This window comes from Danio rerio, chromosome 14 (genome assembly GCF_052040795.2).
Source record: "Danio rerio strain M-AB ecotype USA chromosome 14, GRCz13ab, whole genome shotgun sequence".
Taxonomy (NCBI): Eukaryota; Metazoa; Chordata; class Actinopteri; order Cypriniformes; family Danionidae; genus Danio; species Danio rerio.
This window is the reverse complement of record NC_141034.1, coordinates 9,030,607-9,050,480: the sequence shown is the minus strand read 5'-3', so window position 1 is coordinate 9,050,480 and position 19,874 is coordinate 9,030,607. Positions and strand designations below refer to the sequence as shown.

The window sequence follows — 19,874 nt, the reverse complement described above, 5'->3', positions numbered from 1 at the left end:
GTAGACTCTTATCTTGCATTTAATACATTTTTGATCTATTTAAACTTTTAGAAATGGCATTTGATGCAGACACCAAACTGTGTCATCTTATTTTTGACCCATATACGTTTACAACTGAATGACTTTTGAGTTCTGCTTCTACCATTCAGGGCTGTAAGTGCTTTTTAATTTAACATGTGAACATGTGCACAGCTCCCTTTGGCTTACTTGGTTTTGCAGTATGCCACCACGCACACGATGCCAACCACCAGCAGAGCCACGCAGATGCCAGTTATCGTCAGCACTCGTTTTTGGTACAGCTCCTCAGCCTCTGAATGAACGAGAGCCATGGACAAGCACACACATATGCGGACGGAGACACACAGACAAACACATGTACAACACAGAGACACACATACATACAAAACAAACAAGCGCAGCATCAGTGGCAGCCTTTAAACCGGGTCCAAAAACCCACTCAGACTAAAACACTTCATTATGGTCTATTTGATAAGTTTCTAAAGCATCTCATTTACTTGAAGGGGGATAGTTCACCCAAAACATCTCACAATTTACTCACTCTGGGGTTGTACTTTAGTTGTATGCTATTTCGTTTTTTGGACCACAAAAGGATATTTTTTAAATATATGTTTTGCTCACACTCATTCATATTATGGCTATCAATGGTGACAAGCATCATGTTTTTTTAAGTATACAAAATCACAGCATAGTCGTATCATGGAAGACATGCTCTGTATCGCATGTGTTCTGGGTTAATATGACTAGGCATAGTGATACCATTTGTAATGAAACAATACCAAATATAATGTATTATTGAACAAAAATCCTGACTTTGGCTGTTGTTCTCTGTGCATGACTATGTGTTCATGAAGGTTTATAAGCACAGTTCATTAAGGCACAATCCCAATTCTATTTTTGTACCCCAACCCCGTCCTCTTGGCCCTTGAAACAGAATGTGAAGGGGAAGGGCTTTCAAATTTACTCCTAAGAAACGGGACACCACTACAGCACCCCTTTCTTACTCCTTGGTTTCAAGTGTGGTCCTGAAAAATCTCCCTTTTGAGTGGTATCTAGCCCTGGTTTGGGGTGGGGGTCTTGCCTTGGTATTAGTTAACAAAGGTGATGGCATTCACTACCCAGTGGGCCAATCTCTATTTAAAGACAGCATTTCCCTTCTGCCAACCTCAAAAGATTCGTCTCCTCAAAGACAAAAAGCTGCTGAGAATGTCTGATATTTTGTGTGTGGTCCACATAAATGCACAGTGTGCAGATGGGACTTAGTAAAGAAAAGACTGGGTCTGCCTCCTCCAAAGCTAGTGCTTGCAGGTTCACTACCTGATCTTGAAAAGAAGTAATAGTAGTCAGCTTCTAAGCAACGTTTCCAAGCCATGGTCTGAAGAATATTTGAGAATAACCCAACCCAAATTCCATACATGATCTGCTTACCAAAAATGCCTACAGGTGCCAGACCCTAGATGCCGACCAGTAGATCGGGTACAGAGAACACAGAACCGAAATTTTAATTTTACCAAATCAAGTGGTTCAGATCAATCTTTCTCCAGACCTGCCAGCACTTCAGAGAGATCCCAAGAGGGCTGGTTGGAAGGGTGCAGCTTCTTGGCGCCAGCGTGGAAATGGATGATCAATTCATGCTTTCTAAGCATCTTGCCATTCAACTACATCATGGTGCGCAATGCAAACCTTTAGTTTTGTAGGTGACAGCCAGGAGTAAGCACAACACTGATTGGGCTGGTTTGGGGTCTGCTTGACACTCAGCAAAATCAGTGCATGGGGAAAGTATTCATAGAGCTTCACTTTATCCACATTTTTTATGTTACAGCCTTATTCCAAAACATCCCCACAACATGATGCTGACACCACCATGCTTCACTGTAGGGATGGTATTAGGCTGGTGATGAGCGCTGCCTGGACCAAATGTAATACCTGGCACTCGCTCCAAAGGGTTTAATTTTAGTCTCATCATACCAGAGAATTTTGTTTCTTATGGTCTGAGAGTCCTTCAGGTGCCTTTTGGCAAATTCCAGGCGGGGAGTGGCTTCCGTCTGGCCACTCTACCATACAGGCCTGATTGGTGGATTGCTGCACAGATGGTTGTCCTTCTGCAAGGTTCTCCTCTCTCCACAGAAGAACGCTGAAGCTCAGACAAAGTGATCATCGGGTTATTGATCACCTCCCTGACTAAGGCCCTTCTCCCCGATCACTCAGCTTAGATGGCCGGCCAGCTTTAGGAAGAGTCCTGGTGGTTAAACATCTTCCACTTACGGATGATGGAGGCCACTGTGCTCATTGGAACTTTCAGAGCAGCAGAAATGTTTCTGTAACCTTCCCCAGCCTTGTGCCTCGAGACAATCCTGTCTCAGAGGTCTACAGACAATTCCTTTGTCTTCATGCTTGGTTTGTGCTTTGACACGCACTGTCAATCATATAATAGTTCATGAACTCCAATTAGAGCATCTGCAATAAACTAGTTGCAGTTTAAAGCCCTTCTGTTGTGTGGGTTGCAACAGCAAGTTAATCCATTCATCTGTCACCTCATTCAGATCTGTTAGTAAACTACATAGATATATTTAGGGGGATTTTTAATCATTGTATTTAATGCCATACTTTGAATAGTCATGATTTATTTGATAGTGCGTGCTTTTTTTGGTTGAACCGGAGTGAACTGTGATTGCAGGATAGTTTAATGTACAGAGACCAACGTCAAAGTTAGGATTACTGTCTAATAATTCATCAAATAGTAGTTTGTTTTTCACCAAACCTTAGACTTCCAGAGCAGTTGATATACAGTTGAAGTCAGAATTGTTAGCCCCCCTTTGAATTTTTTTTTCATTTTTAAATATTTCTCCAATGATGTTTAACAGATTCAGGAAATTTTACAGTATGTCTGATAATATTTTTTTCTAAAAAAGTCTTATTTGTTTTATTTAGACAAGATTAGAAGCAGTTTTCAATTTTTTAAACACCATTTTAAGGACAAAATTATTGGCCACTTTAAGCTATTTATTTTTTGATAGTCTACAGAACAAACCATCGTTATACAATAACTTGCCTAATTACCCTAACCTGCCTAGTTAACCTAATTAACCTAGTTAAGCCTTTAAATGTCACTAAGATGTATAGAAGTGTCTTGAAAAACATCTAGTCAAATATTATCTGCTGTCATCATAGCAAAGATAAAATAAATCAGTTATTAGAAATGAGTTATTAAAACTATTATGTTTTATAAATGTGTTGAAGAAATATTCGCTCTGTTAAACAGAAATTGGGGAAATAAATAAACAGGGGGGGTTGATTCAGGGGGCTAATAATTCTGACTTGAACTGTATATAGTGACTTGGCATAGGATCATTCTGTAATACTTTTGCATCTGTTTATATAAAATGATCACTATTCCTTGCTATTACATTGACAAGAAATTAAAAGTTTCTACATTTGTGGTCTGAAAAAGACAGAAGGCCACTTGGCATTAGAAGAACACCAGGGTGAATAAATAATGACTTGACTTCTGGCTTCATTTACTTACTCTGGTGTCATTACAAACTTGTATCAATTTCTGTCTTGTGTGAAAACACAAAGGAAGATGTTTAAAGCTTAATGTCCAATTACGTCCCTTTTAAATAACCAACATGAAAGTGCACTAAGACTCTGGAGCAATACTAAAATGATACATGTAACATTCATTCATTCATTTTCCTTCGGCTTAGTCTGTTTATTCATAAGGGCTCACCACAGCGGAATGAACCGCCAACTAATCCAGCATATGTTTTAAACAGCGGATGCTCTCCCAGTTGCAACCCAGTACTGGGAAACACCCATACACTCTCACATGCAAACACGTTCACTACAGCCAATTTAGTGAATCTAAATTCTAAATTCTAATAGTTACAAACTGTAAAAACTTGCTTTGTTTGGACATGAACTACACGAATCACTTTATTCCAGAAGACTCCTGTCATTATGAATATATTCACCTATTGAAATGCTCAGGTAAGATGACATACATCTTAAACAGTTTTTTTTTCTTTGTACCATCTTGAATTGTGCGCTCGCTTTCATCAATTTTGCTTTAATTCCTATGCACTTACTCCTTCACAAACTGAACCGCCAATCAGAGTTCTCTCTCGACTTTTTAAAAATTCAAAAAGTGACTGTAATATGCAAATAAACACCACAAACACTAAGATGACATATTTTTAGTTTATCAGACTATGAAGCAGCTTGGACATTCTACTAAACATCTCTTTTTGTGCTCTTTGAAAGAAAAAGAAAGTCATTTGGGGTCACAAGAGTGAGTAAATGATGAGAGAAATATTTTTTGGGAGCACTATCCCTTTATATTTCATTTTTTATGAGCGCTGAGGTGCATAAGATGTCATTCCAAACACATTCAGATGGCTGAAACCAGATTATAGGCAGCTTGGAAAGGGCAGAGCCGTGGCTCCTTTTCTGTCAGCCAGGAATTCACATAAAGTGCATCATGTTGAAATGGGGGGAGAACTTTTGGCCACTTTTAGGACAGAAACCACCCCGTGCAACACTAGGTACTTAAGATTTTTGGCTAAAAGTGTTCACAAAATGAAATCTCTGCCCCTCTGAGAGCCCATGACATGCATTATTCTGTACTGTATACAAAAACCCTGAAAACAGAGCAGTATGAGCTTATAGTTCTTGCATAAAGCATGCCTGCAAAATAGAGTAAGACACGCTGCATTTCTATAAAAGGCTCTCTGGAAATGGTTGTTCATAAAACCTCTTATTGTGAAGTCAACATGAAATCAAAATGATCCCATAGTACTTTTTAATGCACATTTCAGTTTTATTGTGAATAGTCTATTGTCTCTAGTTGTATTTTCAAACGAAATAATGTTTGGTTGCACTTTATTTACAGTGTTCTTGTTTACTGCGTAAATATATATTTAACAGAGATGCACCAATAGCAGATTAATTAAACATGCTTTGGTGGTGTAAGAGGCTAAATTATTATATTCATTTGTTTATATGACAAAACCTTGAGGGCCCTATCATACACCCGGCGCAGTGTGGCGCAAGGCGCGGCGCAATAGTATTTTGGTAGTTTTAGCTTGGCGCAAGAGTCGTTTTGAGGCGTTGCGCTACGCTGTTTAAATAGCAAATGCATTAGCGCTCATATGTGCGCCCATAGGCGTTCTGGTCTAAAAAGGAAGGCGTTCTGAGGAATCTGCTATTTTGAGAAACTACAATAGATTTTTCATTAGACCAAAACTAACCCGGTCTAAACTCCGGCGCAGAGTTGCGCCTCGCTTACACACTGCTTAATACGCACAAGAGAGCAATAGGCAAATATCTTTACATATGCAAAAATTTAAATATTAAGGATATATATAGGATATAATAAGAATAGATATAGGACATAAATATAAAGGATTAAAATATTACAAAACATATTATTTTCTAGCCTACATAAATATGAAAAACCACTGCTTTTATGTCTTCTTCATCTCGGGAGGCTTTTTCAGTTCATTCATAACAATTTGCTTTTGTATAATGTTATTATTATTAGCAGTATTATTTATTATATCCATATTTATATTTGTTTTATTAAAAACAAGCTTAGATTTGCCCACCTGTCAGGTTTCAGACCATATGGGGCACAGCATGTGTTTTAGGATATAACTCAGGTTTTAGAGAACATTTTGTTATTATTATTCATTTATTCGTTTGCTGGAAATTAGAACTGAATTTAGAAACAGTTTTGAAACGAATATTTGCGCTTAACAAACAAAAGTATTTATTTATAGACTAATTGATGTCTGTGCGTAAAGGTTTCCCTATCCAAGAGCGAAAGTAGATCCATTATCTCTCATTCTCACGCAGTAGATGCTCTGTTTAACAGTTTTCTGTCAAAAAACTATTAACTGTTAAAATTTTGCTAGTGAAATGCTCAGTTTTTCCACTTAGACTTACTTTGCGTCCTGTAAATAGTGAATGCGCTCTTGGCGTGACGCAGCTGGCTCTTAAAGGGAATGGGAGATGAGACTCTAATTGTTTTTTTCTCAAAACACACCTATAACTCATTAAGAAAATAAACTCAACCCTTTTAAACCATGCGCCATGGCGCAAAGCAGGTTTTCCCGTCCTTAAATTAGCAAAAACGCGTTCTGACGCCCTGAAAGCGTTTGCGCCCTGCGCTTTGCGCCCTGCGCATGGACCGTCAAAATAGAGCCCTGAGTCTTTTTGACTGAAGAAGGTCCATTCTGACTCCAAAGGCAGATACTGATAAAATCAGGGCCTGGTATGTGGACTTTGGGGGTTTTACGATGTGGTCACATGTTGATTGGTCAGTTTGAATGTCTCAGCATTTGGGCTTTAGTCACATGGTCAAGAAAGATACAAAATAGGTGGTAAACTCTTGTCGTGGCCTCTTCTGGTCTGCAGTCTCCTGCTCTGCTCCTCTCCTCCTCTGGAGTTTATCTTTTCTGCCTCTTTGAGGCCTACTTTCCCTCTTTGTCTTTTCCTCCTTTTGTCTCTCCTTCTACCTCTGGTAACTTTATTTTTACATTTAAGCTGGATACAATTTATATCATATGTTTTATCATTTCATATTTGATCATTTTATACAGTTATTTTGTAATTAATTCATTTGTAACCATAGAGAATTATTGTCATTAAATCATATAATTTTCAAGTATTTGTGAATTACTTTTGATATAACATCAACATTTAATTGTTCCATATAGCAATACAGTACAATCACATAATATCAACCTCTGCCACATTTTAAGCTATTAATACTGCCCTTATTTCCGTTTTTGGTATGAGATTGCAGAAGAATGGTTTGACTAGAAATGTACAGTTTTTTATCATCATGCTGATCACTTTTTAGTGACTCGGCAGAACTACAGTTCGAACCGTTGTGGTTAAAACCCATTCCTACAGTGGTTTAATAAACAGTTTTCTGTATTTTGTGATATTTCAGTTTACTTACAGAGCCAGATTTCATTATGTTTATGTTTTACGTAATAATTAATTTAGTAATTTAACCTAAAATGGAACATGACAGTATTATGGAGTGCTAGCACTCATGTAATGTCTCTTACAGTCATAATAGAAGCTGACAAGCACACACTGAAAAAGAAATATGCATAAATTAGCAGTTTTACATATTTTGTAATTCTTTCCGCCATTTATTTACAGTTGTGAATTGCATTATGGGATCTTGATCTATCCTCCAATAACTTTTAATCTTGATAAGTTCAAAAAAGACTTTAGTTTAGTTTAGATAGTTTAAAGTGATATATTGTCTAATGTATGTTATAGTACAAAAACCTTGTAATAAACTGCCAGCACATTTTCTGTTATTGACTTATTTCTCTATGCATTATTTCCTATACATTATATCATTTAAAACTACTAAATGTCAATAAAAGTCACTTTGTTAAACTGTAGAGTTGAATTTTCAACATCAAGAGTCGACAGAGCAGATATCAACATCCCATAATGCAATTCACAACCATAAATAAATAAATAAGAAAACACAAAATACAGAAACTGTAAAAAATGTTTTACAGTGCAGAATGTAATACCACAAGTTGAATACCATGATAGAGTTTTTTTGGCTGATAAAAATAAACATGTCCAAATCCTATCACATGATTGGACATCTGGCCCGATCACGGTTTCAGACTTGATCCAGGGTTTCTGCAGGTTTCAGAGTTAAATTTAAGACTTTTAAAGACATTTTTAAGACCATTATGAATTAAATTTTAGATCCATAAAGGGCTAAAGGCTGAAGAATTCTAATAGTTACAAATGGAAAAGATTTTTGTTTACCCTATCAAAAAAAAAATAATAATAAAAAAATAATAATAATAATTAGAACGTGATACATTTAATAATACAATAAAACATTAATAATAAAAAATTATATATTTTAGATATATTACTTATATTGCAAAATATTTCAAATATTGTGTAAAAACTAGTGAGCTCTATTTGTATCCATACCTTTTTTTAACATAAACTTTCTTTAAAATTAATTAAAAAAATTAACAAATGTTTTAAAAGTTTTAAAAACTATAATAAACTAAATCTATGCACAACAATCTGTCCAGGTCGCTGTCCTCAGCAGTAAATACAATTAATTTTTGTTACAATTAACAAAATAATTAAATCATTAGGATACATAGTGTTGAAAATGACCCTTAAAAATAAAAAGTTTTATTGTTGGTTGTTGATTGTTTGTGATCGTATGGATTTTGGCCAGATTTGGAAGAAATACATAAAAAGAGGAAAGCTGGATTTTTCAAGTTGAGGTGCTATTTGTTTTTATATTAGATTTTTTTTTAATATTTACTGTTGCACTAAAGTCCAAAAGTGATGAATTTATGGTATTTCTTACTTAATTGTTCAAGCTATTTGTTAACAGAGCTGTTGAATGTTAAAGTAAGGTGAATTAAATAAAACATAAGGAACAATCTGGATCTGTTTCTTAACAATATATATCGTATCATATCATATTATATTATATTATATTATATTATATTATATTATATTATATTATATTATATTATATTATATTATATTATATTATAGTAATTTAGTCAATTGAATTTGTAATCATTTTATTAATTAATTTTTTTATAATATACACTCTCAGAAATAAAGGTACAGCAGCTCTTACTGGGGCAGTACATTTTCAAAAGGTACATAGTTGTACCTGAAGGGTTCATAATGGTACCTCAAAGGTTCTTCTTCTGTATATTTGGGTACTAATATGCACCTTTTAGGTACTGCTGTGGATTCTTTGGGTACAAATATGTATCTTTTGAAAAGGTACTGCCCCAGTGACAGCTCCTGTATCTTTATTTCTGAGAGTGCATATAACTGTATATTACCATATGTTTGTCACAATCACCAGCAATCTAATCCTTACAGATCGCTGGTAACTTACAGATCACATAAAACTACAAATCTGCTGGTATATGAACTACAAGTCTCGTCATGCAACCTACACACACCTGCTCCAAGTCTCTATGGATTAGACCAGTGGTTCTCAAACTGTGGTACGTGTACCACTAGTGGTACGCAGGCTTCCTTCTAGTGGTACGTGGAGGAATGAAATATGTCATGTACATGCTACACATATTTCAAAATTTATTAAAAATGATGTATATAATATGCCATATGGCATATAGCCTATATTTCTGAGGTAATCTGCCATGTTTTTTTAACTGTGCAGGGTTGTAGCTGCTTTACTGGGCCTACTACACTACTGTATTTCAATATTGTTCATTTTGGTGGTACTTGGAGAGACTATTTTTTTCTGAGGTGGTACTTGATGAAAAAAGTTTGAGACCCACTGGATTAGACTAAATAATATTACTAGACTGATTACTGGACTATTTAAACAAGACGAACACACAGAAGTTCCTGAGTCTTGTTAAACAGTTTTGTGAATATTATGATGCGGTTTCCCTGCCTTGCCTTGTTTCCGACCCTCGCTTTGTTGTTTGTTTATGTTGCCTGCTGCCTACCTGATCTGACCATCTGCCTGTTTATCGACCATGACTTTGGATTGCTAGTATACATCTGTTTGCTCCTGTGTTCACTGTTGCTTGCCAGACCATTCACAATAAACCTGCGTTTGTATCCTCACTCCCTGTTGTCAGCGTCCACTTCACATTACAATATTAAAACACTCAATTTATTGATTTATCTTTAAGTATCTAATGTAATAAAGGGTTGCTAACAGCATTTTTTTTTTACTTTGAAAATGACTGGACAGTATTAATTATGAATAACTGTCCAATCGGTTTCAAATTTAACAAAAAAATTGGCAGATAACAATAGCAATCAGAAGATCTGTATCATTCATCAATGATTCAATCAGAATCATTCATCTGTATACAGATATGTTTATAAATAAATAAATGATTTTTATTTATTTATTTATTTATTTATTTTATTTTTGATTATTTCAGCCACTCGGTCCACTCCAGGTTTGACTGCTGCCTTCCAAATATAAAGAGTTATGGATATCATCCAACATATTAATATCGGTGCATCTCCGTATAAATCATTAGTAGCATACTATAGATTTATAGTCAAAACTAGATTAGTGTTAGTAGCCTGTAATTATACATAATAATTTACTACAGTACGTAATAAATGTAGTATATGTAACAAGGACACTTTAAAATGTTTATAAAAGTGTTACTATATATTAAAACGCTCAATTTTTTAAATTTATCTTTAAGTATCTAATGTGACAAAGGGTTGCTAACAGCATTTGTGTTGACTTTGAAAATGATTGGACAGTTATTATTTATAAATAACTGTCTAATCAGTTTCAAAGTTAACAAACTGCTCTTTGCAACACTTTAGATACTTGTATAAAAGCATTTGTCCAACTTTAACAGCAAACCAAGGACTCGCCTTGATAAGGTTTTATGAACACCATTTTATACAGATGCCTTGAACTTCTTTTTCTATCTGGGTCTGAGTTTTGAGAATATTGAAAAACTCCTCTGGGGTGCTGAACGTGTGCAGCAACAGAGGAAGCGTACAGAACATGAAGGAAGGGAAGAAAGAAAACAAACTAACAGACGGGAAGAAGGAAAAGTATTGAGGGCCATACAGTAGGGATGAGTGTGTAATAAAGGAGAAACACAGGGATGAGGGAGGGGGCGCTTGAGTCAGACATTGATACTGCATTGCATGCTTGTTACAGGAAACAGAGGTATCAGAGAACATGAGGAAAGAGAGAGAGAGAGAGAGAGAGATAGAGAGAGAGAGAGAGAGAGAGAGAGAGAGAGAGAGAGAGAGAGAGAGAGAGAGAGAGAGAGAGAGAGAGAGAGAGAGAGGCTAACTCTAGTGGAGCAGACAAGGAGACAGGAGGAGAAATGGTCAACACTTATTTAACCCTTCACTCAGATCTCTTATATACAGTTAAAGTCAGAATTTTTAACCCCTCTTTCAATTTTTTTTCCGTTTTAAATATTTCCCAAATGATGTTTAACAGAGCAAGGAAATTTTCACAGTATGTCTGATAATATTTTTTCTTCTGGAGAAAGTCTTGTTTGTTTTATTTCAGCTAGAATAAAAGCACTTTTTAATTAAAAGCTATATATTTTTATGATTAGTAATAATTCTGACTTCAACTGTTTACAAACTTTGTGCAAACAAAAATAGAAACTGTAGATTTTATAACTCACTGCAAGAAAAAAAGGAGTGTTTTCCAGAAAAATAGCTTATAAAATGATTATCAAAATCAAAACTGCACAAGACACATCAATATCACATCACATTCACTATCGTCAAAAGTTTGGAAAGTGTCCAATATAAAAAAAAATTGTTTTTAACTAGAAAAGCAATAACTGTTTTATATTTTAATATAGTCAAAATGAAATATTTTTGTGCCTATTAATTGACTGATTGATTAGTTGGTTGATTGATTGGTCGATTGATTGGTTAGTTTATTGATTGATTGATTAGTTGATTGGCTTGAAACCATCATAGACTGCATTGAAATGCTTGTGTTTATTTTTAAGTTGCTGAACAGACTTTTTTTTTGTTTAGGAAGAATGCATTACAGCCTTCAGTGAAACATCAATATATCGTGAGGGAAAATATCATTTGTTCATTCATTCATTTTCTTTTTGGCTTAGTCCCTTTGTTAATTTGGGGTTGCCACAGTGGAATGAACCACCAACTTATCCAGCATATGTTTTACGCAGCGGATGCCCTTCCAGCTGTAACCCATCACTGGGAAACATCCACACTCATTCATACACATACACTACGACCAATTTAGCCAACCCAATTCAACTATGCTACATGTTTTTGAACTTGTGGGGAAAACCAGAGCACCCAGAAGAAGGAAAATATCACAACAAAATATTCTTGAAAAGGGTTAAACACTGCTAAACAAATAACATGTATCATTAACATATATATTTTTAAAGAATCATGTAAGCAATGGCTGTGAGTAAATTCAAGTCTGCTAACACTGGCAGGAATTAATCATTTAATTTTTTTAATAAAGGGCAGTTATTTTAATTGGTTGTAAGATTTCACAGTTTTACTGTATTTTCTTATGTAATTAACTTTAATGTTGATGAGAAAACATTCTGAGAAACATTATAAATTGTAATTACTGCAAACTCTTGACTGGTAGTGTAAAATGCTGTGTTCACACCAGGCACAGATGAAGCGTCAATCGCTAATTATTACCATTTTAAGTCAATGCAAAGAAGCGAACAGACATCTTGCAGCGCGAATCATCAGACGCAGCACGCAAGATTGAATCATGCTATTCTTGTAATGCTATGTTCACACCAGACTCAGCATGCGCAAATAAATCACGCTACTTGTGAGTAAATAGACGCGTGAACATTTTGAGTTTACTCGCTTTATTGATGCATCAAATTCAATTCACACGGATTTGCGTCATGGGCAGGGGTTCTGTCTGCCTCGTGACTCTAGCTTCATTGCTAAATGGCTCACATGGATTTTATTGAGAGAGTAGCTGTGTTCATGTGCTTTAGGAAGGCTGAAAAACAACGTATATTTGTTCAGCGCTGTGCCTGGGTCCACTAGATACCCTTAGAGGTGCACCCAGCTCTGTGAGTTCATCAACTCCTCCAGAAACTATACCTGGATGATGGAAACTTTCAGCAGTGCTTCCGACTGAGCTGAACCCAGTTTGATGAACTGTTGTTTTGAGTTGGCAAGAGGATTTCCCCTTGGGACACCAACAACATACTCGACGTCATAATCAACAAGAGCAAGCTCCTGATTGATTAACATGGCGCAAATGTCTACTGAAGTTCAAATTTTCCATGCGATTCGCACGTTAAGAACGTCAATGCGCAAAACACTTAATTTGTGCCACTTCATTCACGCCGTCTCATTTTGCACGTCTATTTTTTATCTTTGCATTGACTTAATATGTTAATGTTTGACACTCCATCTGCGTCTTGTGTAAATGCAGCATAAGAATAGCATCAATATGGCTTTAGTGCATGAATATATTGTAAATTATATTTTTCATATCCTAATTGTATATATAATGTCATTTGACACCTTATAAATATCTTTAACATTCTCTAATTTAAATCTTGTTCCCTAAAATAAATTTGTTTAATTCAATTCATTGCTATATTTCATTTCAGTTTGTCTTGTTTTTAAGTTGAGATATTTTTACTGGAAAACTTTTTTCTTTTCTTTTTTCGCAGTGTGAAAAATTATAAACTATTCTTAAGTTCAACTTTTTAAGTTCATAAAATGTTTCATATATAACAAAAAGACATACGAGTCTGTAGTAACTTTACTGTAAAGCCTGATCTTGCCTATTGCTTTTATAAACTCGTTTTGCTAAAAGACAAGAATGTTTAACAAACTGTGACATTCATCCTACACTGTTTCAATAACCACACTTTTGCATTTCAATACAGAATTTAGGCTTTGCAGAATCAGAAATGTACATTTTATTCTATAAATAACAATCTACCTGCCTGATACAACATCTTAAATTCTTAAAATGCATGTGGATTTGTCAAAGCTGAAAAGAGTAAACAAAAACGCTGGGAATATTCTTACTTGTTCAAGCTCTAATGTGAAAAACTTAAACTATATCATCAAGTTATACAAGTTATAGCCTTAAAAACTAAAGAATCAAACAAATAATTTCTTCATACCCATGATTTCAATTCCAAGATGCTCTGCCAATGCAGAAAGTTGACAATGTAAAATAAAAGAAAGAAAAAACAAGAAAACAGGTTTCAGGTAAAAATGTCGTTTAGATAGAGGCGGTTGACTAGAATGCGATCAATGGTGTTGTTTGGTTGGTTTGCTTTGGAGACACTGAGGTGAGTTACGTTCCAGTAACAGACAGACAATGCAGACACACACTGGCCAACTCCATATTCCCCAAGAAAACCATAACCAAATGAACAAAAAACTAATAAACAAACAACACGCCTTTCTGGCTCATCGCATGTAAGCAAGCGAACAAAAGCATGCAGACACAAAGACAGCCACACTTACTGCCATACTTACTAGACCTCATTTCTGGTTAAACGTTAAGAAAAACAAACAAACAAAACTATTTAAAAGAAAAGCACAACACAAAGTACAGGTGAATGTAGACACAAATGATGTTTCTAAGGATTAATATGCGAAACAGCAAACAGATGGATTTTGTTTAGTCACAATATTATATTTCATGTAGGTTTTTGTTTATTTATAAACACATTGAGCTATGACATGCATGATTTTGAGAGCTCTTCTAGCAAATGGCTAAATGGCATGGCTCTCAGCCAATCAAATTCCAGAACCAGGTTACGTTTGCAACCCTCATTCCCTGAAAAACATGAACGCAGACGTTACCCTAGTAGCAAAGAAATCTGGCCCAGATTTGGCAAAAAGCTGGCACAGCAGGCATTCATCCGGCACTGGCATACAGCATGTGGGCCAAACATGGCCCGGGTTTGGCAGAGGTGGCACCGTTTTTAAGGCGGCACACAAGATTTGGGCCCAGATTTAAAAAATTTGATAAGTGGGCCATGTGAGTTTGGCCAGTCTTGACCCACATTTAAAATACACTAAAATCATTTTTGATATGGAAAAAAAATTCTACCAATCAGGTCACTTTGAGAAAAAGCGTGCCCATAGTGTGCCTAAAGCGCATCACTCCATGAGTTTATCAATTTCATTGCAATCGTGACACACCTACCTATCTGGCCCAGTTCAGGCTCAGTTATGAGTTATTACCTTGGCTGAGACTTGGCCCAGATATGGTCTGTGTTTGGGCATTGTCTGGAAGCCAGATTTGGTCCAGTCATGTACCGTAATTCACTGCGGCATGTGGGCCAAGCAAAACCTGATTGTGTGGGCCAGAGCTGGGCCAGAGAAATTTTGCTATGTAGGGGTTTGTTGAATAACCGACTAGAGGATTCGCTTAGAAAACCAATCACTCTGATTTGTATGAAAATTGGCCAATGGAATGCCTATGAAGTTGACGAGTGCAGCTCTTTACAGGAGGAAGCATGCTAGGCTTATCGATGAATATTCAAACATGCCTAGCTTCTGTAGCAAGAGGACAAAACTTTTCTGTTCCCCTACTTCAGAGAACGAGCAATACATAAGTAACTGAGATTCAGTTCTCCTTCAGTCGATCACAACAAGTTTTGTCAAATGATCGACTAGGGGAAAAATATAGAACGCGACACATAAGCTGAGTCCTTTACACATTTAAGGTGAAGTATGCCAATCACATAGCGTGAGTACACAAGCATCACAAAGGTGAAACCATCCATCGTCCCTGGCCCTATTTCCTATAATAGTTAAAAATTGTTTGGAAGGTCATGCCAAGGTTCCCAGGCCGGACGAGACACATAGTCCCTCCAGCGTGTCCTGGGTCTTCTTCGAGGTCTCCTCCCGGTGGGATATGCCTGGAACACTTCTCTAGGCGTCCTGGAGGCATCCGAAGCAAATGCCCGAGCCACCTCAGCTGACTTCTCTTGATGTGGAGGAGCAGCGGCTCTACTCCGAGCTCCTCACCCTGTCTATAGGAGTGCGCCCTGCCACCCTACGAAGGAAAATCATCAGCCGCTTGTATCCGAGGTCTTGTCCTTTCAGTCATGACCAAAAGCTCATGACCATAGGTGAAAGTAGCTTTGCCTTTTGATGCAGCTCCTTCTTCACCACAAGGGACCGGTACATCGACCGCATTACCGATGCACCGATCCGCCTGTCAATCTCAAGCTCCATCCTTCCCTTACTCATGAACAAAACCCCAAGATACTACCTCCACCTGGGGTAAGGACTTTCCTCCAACCTGGAGATGGCAAACCACCTCTTTTGGTGGAGCACCATGGCCTCGGACTTGGAGGTGCTGATTCTCATCCCAGAGATAAGACAGTATGTTGGGAAAGCATTCCAGTCCCGAAGGACACTGCAGAGGTCACTGCTACCCAGACAAGATTAATTATGAAAGACGCATATGGGCTAGCCCTATCTACTGTAGGTGGAGTACAACAAATAGAATGATGGTTACATGATAGGAAAGACACAGGTCTGCCTATGCATGGGGAACTTATTGTGGCAAATTATACATATGGGATCGTCTCAGAGGGGACCACACATAGCTGGCAAAGTTTCCACAGAATACGGGTTGACCAAGCGGGCATACCAACAAAATGAGCCAGCAACTCACTCCTTCATCGAAACAGGTGGTGGAGCCTTGGAGGAACTCTCTAGGGTTCATCTAGGGAACTAGATGTTGCGAGCATTTTTGACTCTGAGCTTTGCTTCCTTCCAGCTAGCTGCTGTTACCCAGTAACTGGAAAGAAACAGGCTCCACTTAAAAATTTTAGAATCTCGCAAATGTTTTAGGTGTCACCCAGCCCTGCAGCTCTACAGATGTCTGTAAGAGAGATCTAACACCCAGGAGGAGGTGACACACTTAGTGTGTTCTCACCCTGGGGGACACAGCTTGCCTTCTGTATGATACACTAGGGTGATGGCATCCAAAATACAGTAGGCCTCCCTTTGTTTGGGTATGGTACTTCCCTTCTGCTAACCCCCAGAACAGAAATAAATCTGTTCAGATCTTTTACTCTGAGTGCAGAACACAGCATTGAAAGGGCTGGGTCTGCCTCCTGTACGGGTAGAGCTTGAAGGCTCACTACCTGGTTTTGACATAGAGTAGTAGGATCCTTGGGAACAAGGGACAGTTAGCTGGCCCAAATGCAAGACATGACTCGCTGACTGACAATGCTTCCAGGTCCCTGATAGAAGCCATAGAAGCCAGCATGATCAGTAGAGCGGTTTTAGAGACAGAAGATTCTGAATCAAGAGGCTCGAACTCAACGAAGTTTAAAGGACCACAGAAAGATCTTAAGTGAGGATGAGAGAGATGTAGAATGGCTCAGTACCTAGAGTGTCAAAAGGAATGCACAATACTAAAACATCTAGGTCTAGCTAAATGATGGTGTCAACTACCGATAGTGCTAGGTCAACAGTCAAGTTTTCCACATGGTTGCCAGAGACCTGAGCGTAGGTGCCAGATGCTGCACTGTCCCTGAGAGAAAGGTCTTAGGGGAACATGTCAGGAAGGGGCTGTAATGAGGAGGGTGAGTTTAAAACCTGGTTTGGTTGGCAGGTGAGGTGCAACAAGTATAATCTGACCTCCTCCTAAAACGGGGGAGTCACTCCCCTGCGCTGAGCTTGACACAACTAGCAAGCCAAATGGCAAGGTGCAGGTAGACGCTGTTGGTGGGGAGCAGACAGTGCAGAGGTGACTGAAGCTTAGCAGTCCTCTTGAGCCACCGCTAGACGCTCACTGGACTCGACTGCACTTTCATTGTCAAGAACCTCTGGGGTAAAGCTCCCAACAGTGTTACCGAGGTGATGTTCCTAGACCACGAGAATGGCAATCAGCCTCCCCAGGATACAGACGGCTAACTTGGTGGTGATGAGAGTAAAGTCAGTAGCCATTCTGAGGTAATGCAAGACCCCTGGGGAGACAATGCCCACATCCTCTTTTCTCAAAACCTGGAGCAACTGTTATAGGTTACAGTTTTTGAATCTGATTGGTTGATAGCCATGTGTTAAAGTTTTTGTTTATGTATAAACATTTTAAGCTATGACATGCATGATTCCGAAGGCTCATCTAGCAAACTACCACTGTTTGGAAATCAGCGGATTCAGAGGTCAAAGGATAGAGGTTAAGGGTCATGCATCATGCCTCAGGCTCAGAACGCTGTTAAAGATCGAGACTGTTAAATGACAACATCAATATTACTTAACAACCAGACTTTACAGAAATCAGAGCTTCAAAGCTAGTTAAGATTTACCAACAGCATCTGTGCATATGAACACTTCCAGAAGGGGCTCTATGATTTTGAGCTCCATCTTTTTATACAGGGGGAGAGCACTGGCAAATGGTGAAAGCACTTACTGATGCTCCTGAAAGAAACATGATGCATTAAACATCAGGGGATGTACACTTTTGCACAAGATGGCTGGCAATAAAATGTTCTTACTTTAATATTCTGGTGTTTAGATAAAAAAAATTGTTAAACGAGAAGAAAAATCATCCTGTTCAAAAGTTTTTACATCCTTGTGTTTAATGCACTTGTGTTTGTAATTCAGTTACTTTGTGTTGTAGTCTATATGAAAAAAACATTCAGGGAAAAATGTTAAAAGGCAGTAAATAAAAACTAGTAGATTTTTATAATTTATAATTGGCACAAATCAAATGTTTCTGACAGTAAATTTGCATTTTATTTGAATTAAATTTCATCTCTTATAATTAGTGGGATTCCTTATGAATTTCTGCAAAATTACTTTTAAATTCAGTCAAAAGTCTGACCAACCACTGCAAAGTAAATCTACCCTGCCAAGTTTTCATCAGGACAGGGTTACAGTGGTTTTTCAGTAGATTACTTTATATTACTTCATCGTTTAAAGCAGGAATTAAGGCTTCGTTTATGCTTTTATGGGTTTTGGACAGTCAGTCTGAAACTAGTTATTAGGCATTTCATTTATTGGTTTCTCCAGTTTAACTCTTTCACACAACTCATCATACATTCTGATTTAGCATGGTAGCACTTAACATTAACATTATACTTTTTACACTATCTATAACATTAGATCAGTGGTGCCCAATCCTGTTCCTGGAGATCTACCATCCTGCAGACTTCAGCTCCAACCTTGATCAAACACACCTGTCTTTAATTATATAATAAAATAAATAAGTTCTCCTTCAGATCCTACTTTGTTGGTTTAGTTGTTTTTGATCAGGGTTGGAGCTGAACTCTGCAGGAAGGCAGATCTCCAGGAACAGGTTTGAGCACCCCTTAGATAATTCATTTATCACTTATTTTATCAGGGGTCTCAATAGCGGAATGAACCGCCATAAAACATTTTAAAAATATATAAAAATATAAACCCACCAGCCACTTTATTAGGTTTACCTGTCCAACTGCTCATTAACACAAATTTCTAATCAGCCAATCACATGGCAGCAACTCAATGCATTTAGGCATGTAGACATGATCAAGATGATCTGCTGCAGTTCAAACCGAGCATCAGAATGAGGAAGAAAGGTGAACTAAGTGACTTTGAACGTGGCATGGTTGTTGGTGCCAGATAGGCTGATCTGAGTATTTCAGAAACTGCTGATCTACTGGGATTTTCACGCACAACCATCTGTAGGGTTTACAGAAACTAGACAATAGAATATTGGAAAAACGTTGCCTGATCTGATGAGTCTCGATATCTGCTGCAACATTCTGAGAATTGTTGCTGAGCATGTCCATCCTTTTATGACCACAGGGTACCCATTTTCTGATGGCTACTTCCAGCAGGATAATGTGCCAGGTCATAAAGCGTGAATCACTCCAGACTGGTTTCTTTACATGACAAGTTCACTGTACTCAAATGGCCTACACAGTCAGCAGATCTCAATCCAATAGAGCACCTTTGGGATGTGGTGGAATGGGATATTCGCATCATGGATGTGCAGCAGACAAATCTGTAGCAACTGCGTGATGCTATCATGTCAATATGGACCAAAATCTCTGAAGAATATTTCCAGTAAAAGTCCTAAAGGAAAAAGGCGGTCCAACCTGGTGCTAGCAAGATGTACCTATCAAAGTGGCCGGTCAGTGTATTTCAAAAGTATCTCTTAGGCGTAATCAAAAAAAAAAAGCATTTTTTTTTTATTTTTATTTCCCACTGTAAGGGTATTTAATTATATGTTAAATGGTATTTTTAAAATATAGCGGAAGGTGGTGGAATTGCAGGAGTTTTCCGGGGGACAGAACAAAATGGAAGATGGGTCTGAAATCCGGGTAAAAAAAAGTGTG

The 19,874-nt window shown here is 37.5% G+C and overlaps 1 protein-coding gene across 3 annotated transcripts in view; it reads right to left on the bottom strand.

Annotated features, from left to right (window-relative positions):
- nrg2b (neuregulin 2b) overlaps nt 1-19,874 on the bottom strand; it is a 163,033-nt gene that overhangs the window by 13,680 nt on the left and 129,479 nt on the right. For 2 of the 3 annotated variants that reach the window (XM_087280006.1, NM_001145091.2), the window contains 2 exon segments: nt 13,698-13,721; nt 208-310 (listed from right to left, as the gene is read on the bottom strand). In XM_087280006.1, coding sequence (XP_087136132.1) covers nt 208-310; nt 13,698-13,721 — 127 coding nt within the window. 3 annotated transcript variants of the gene reach the window in all.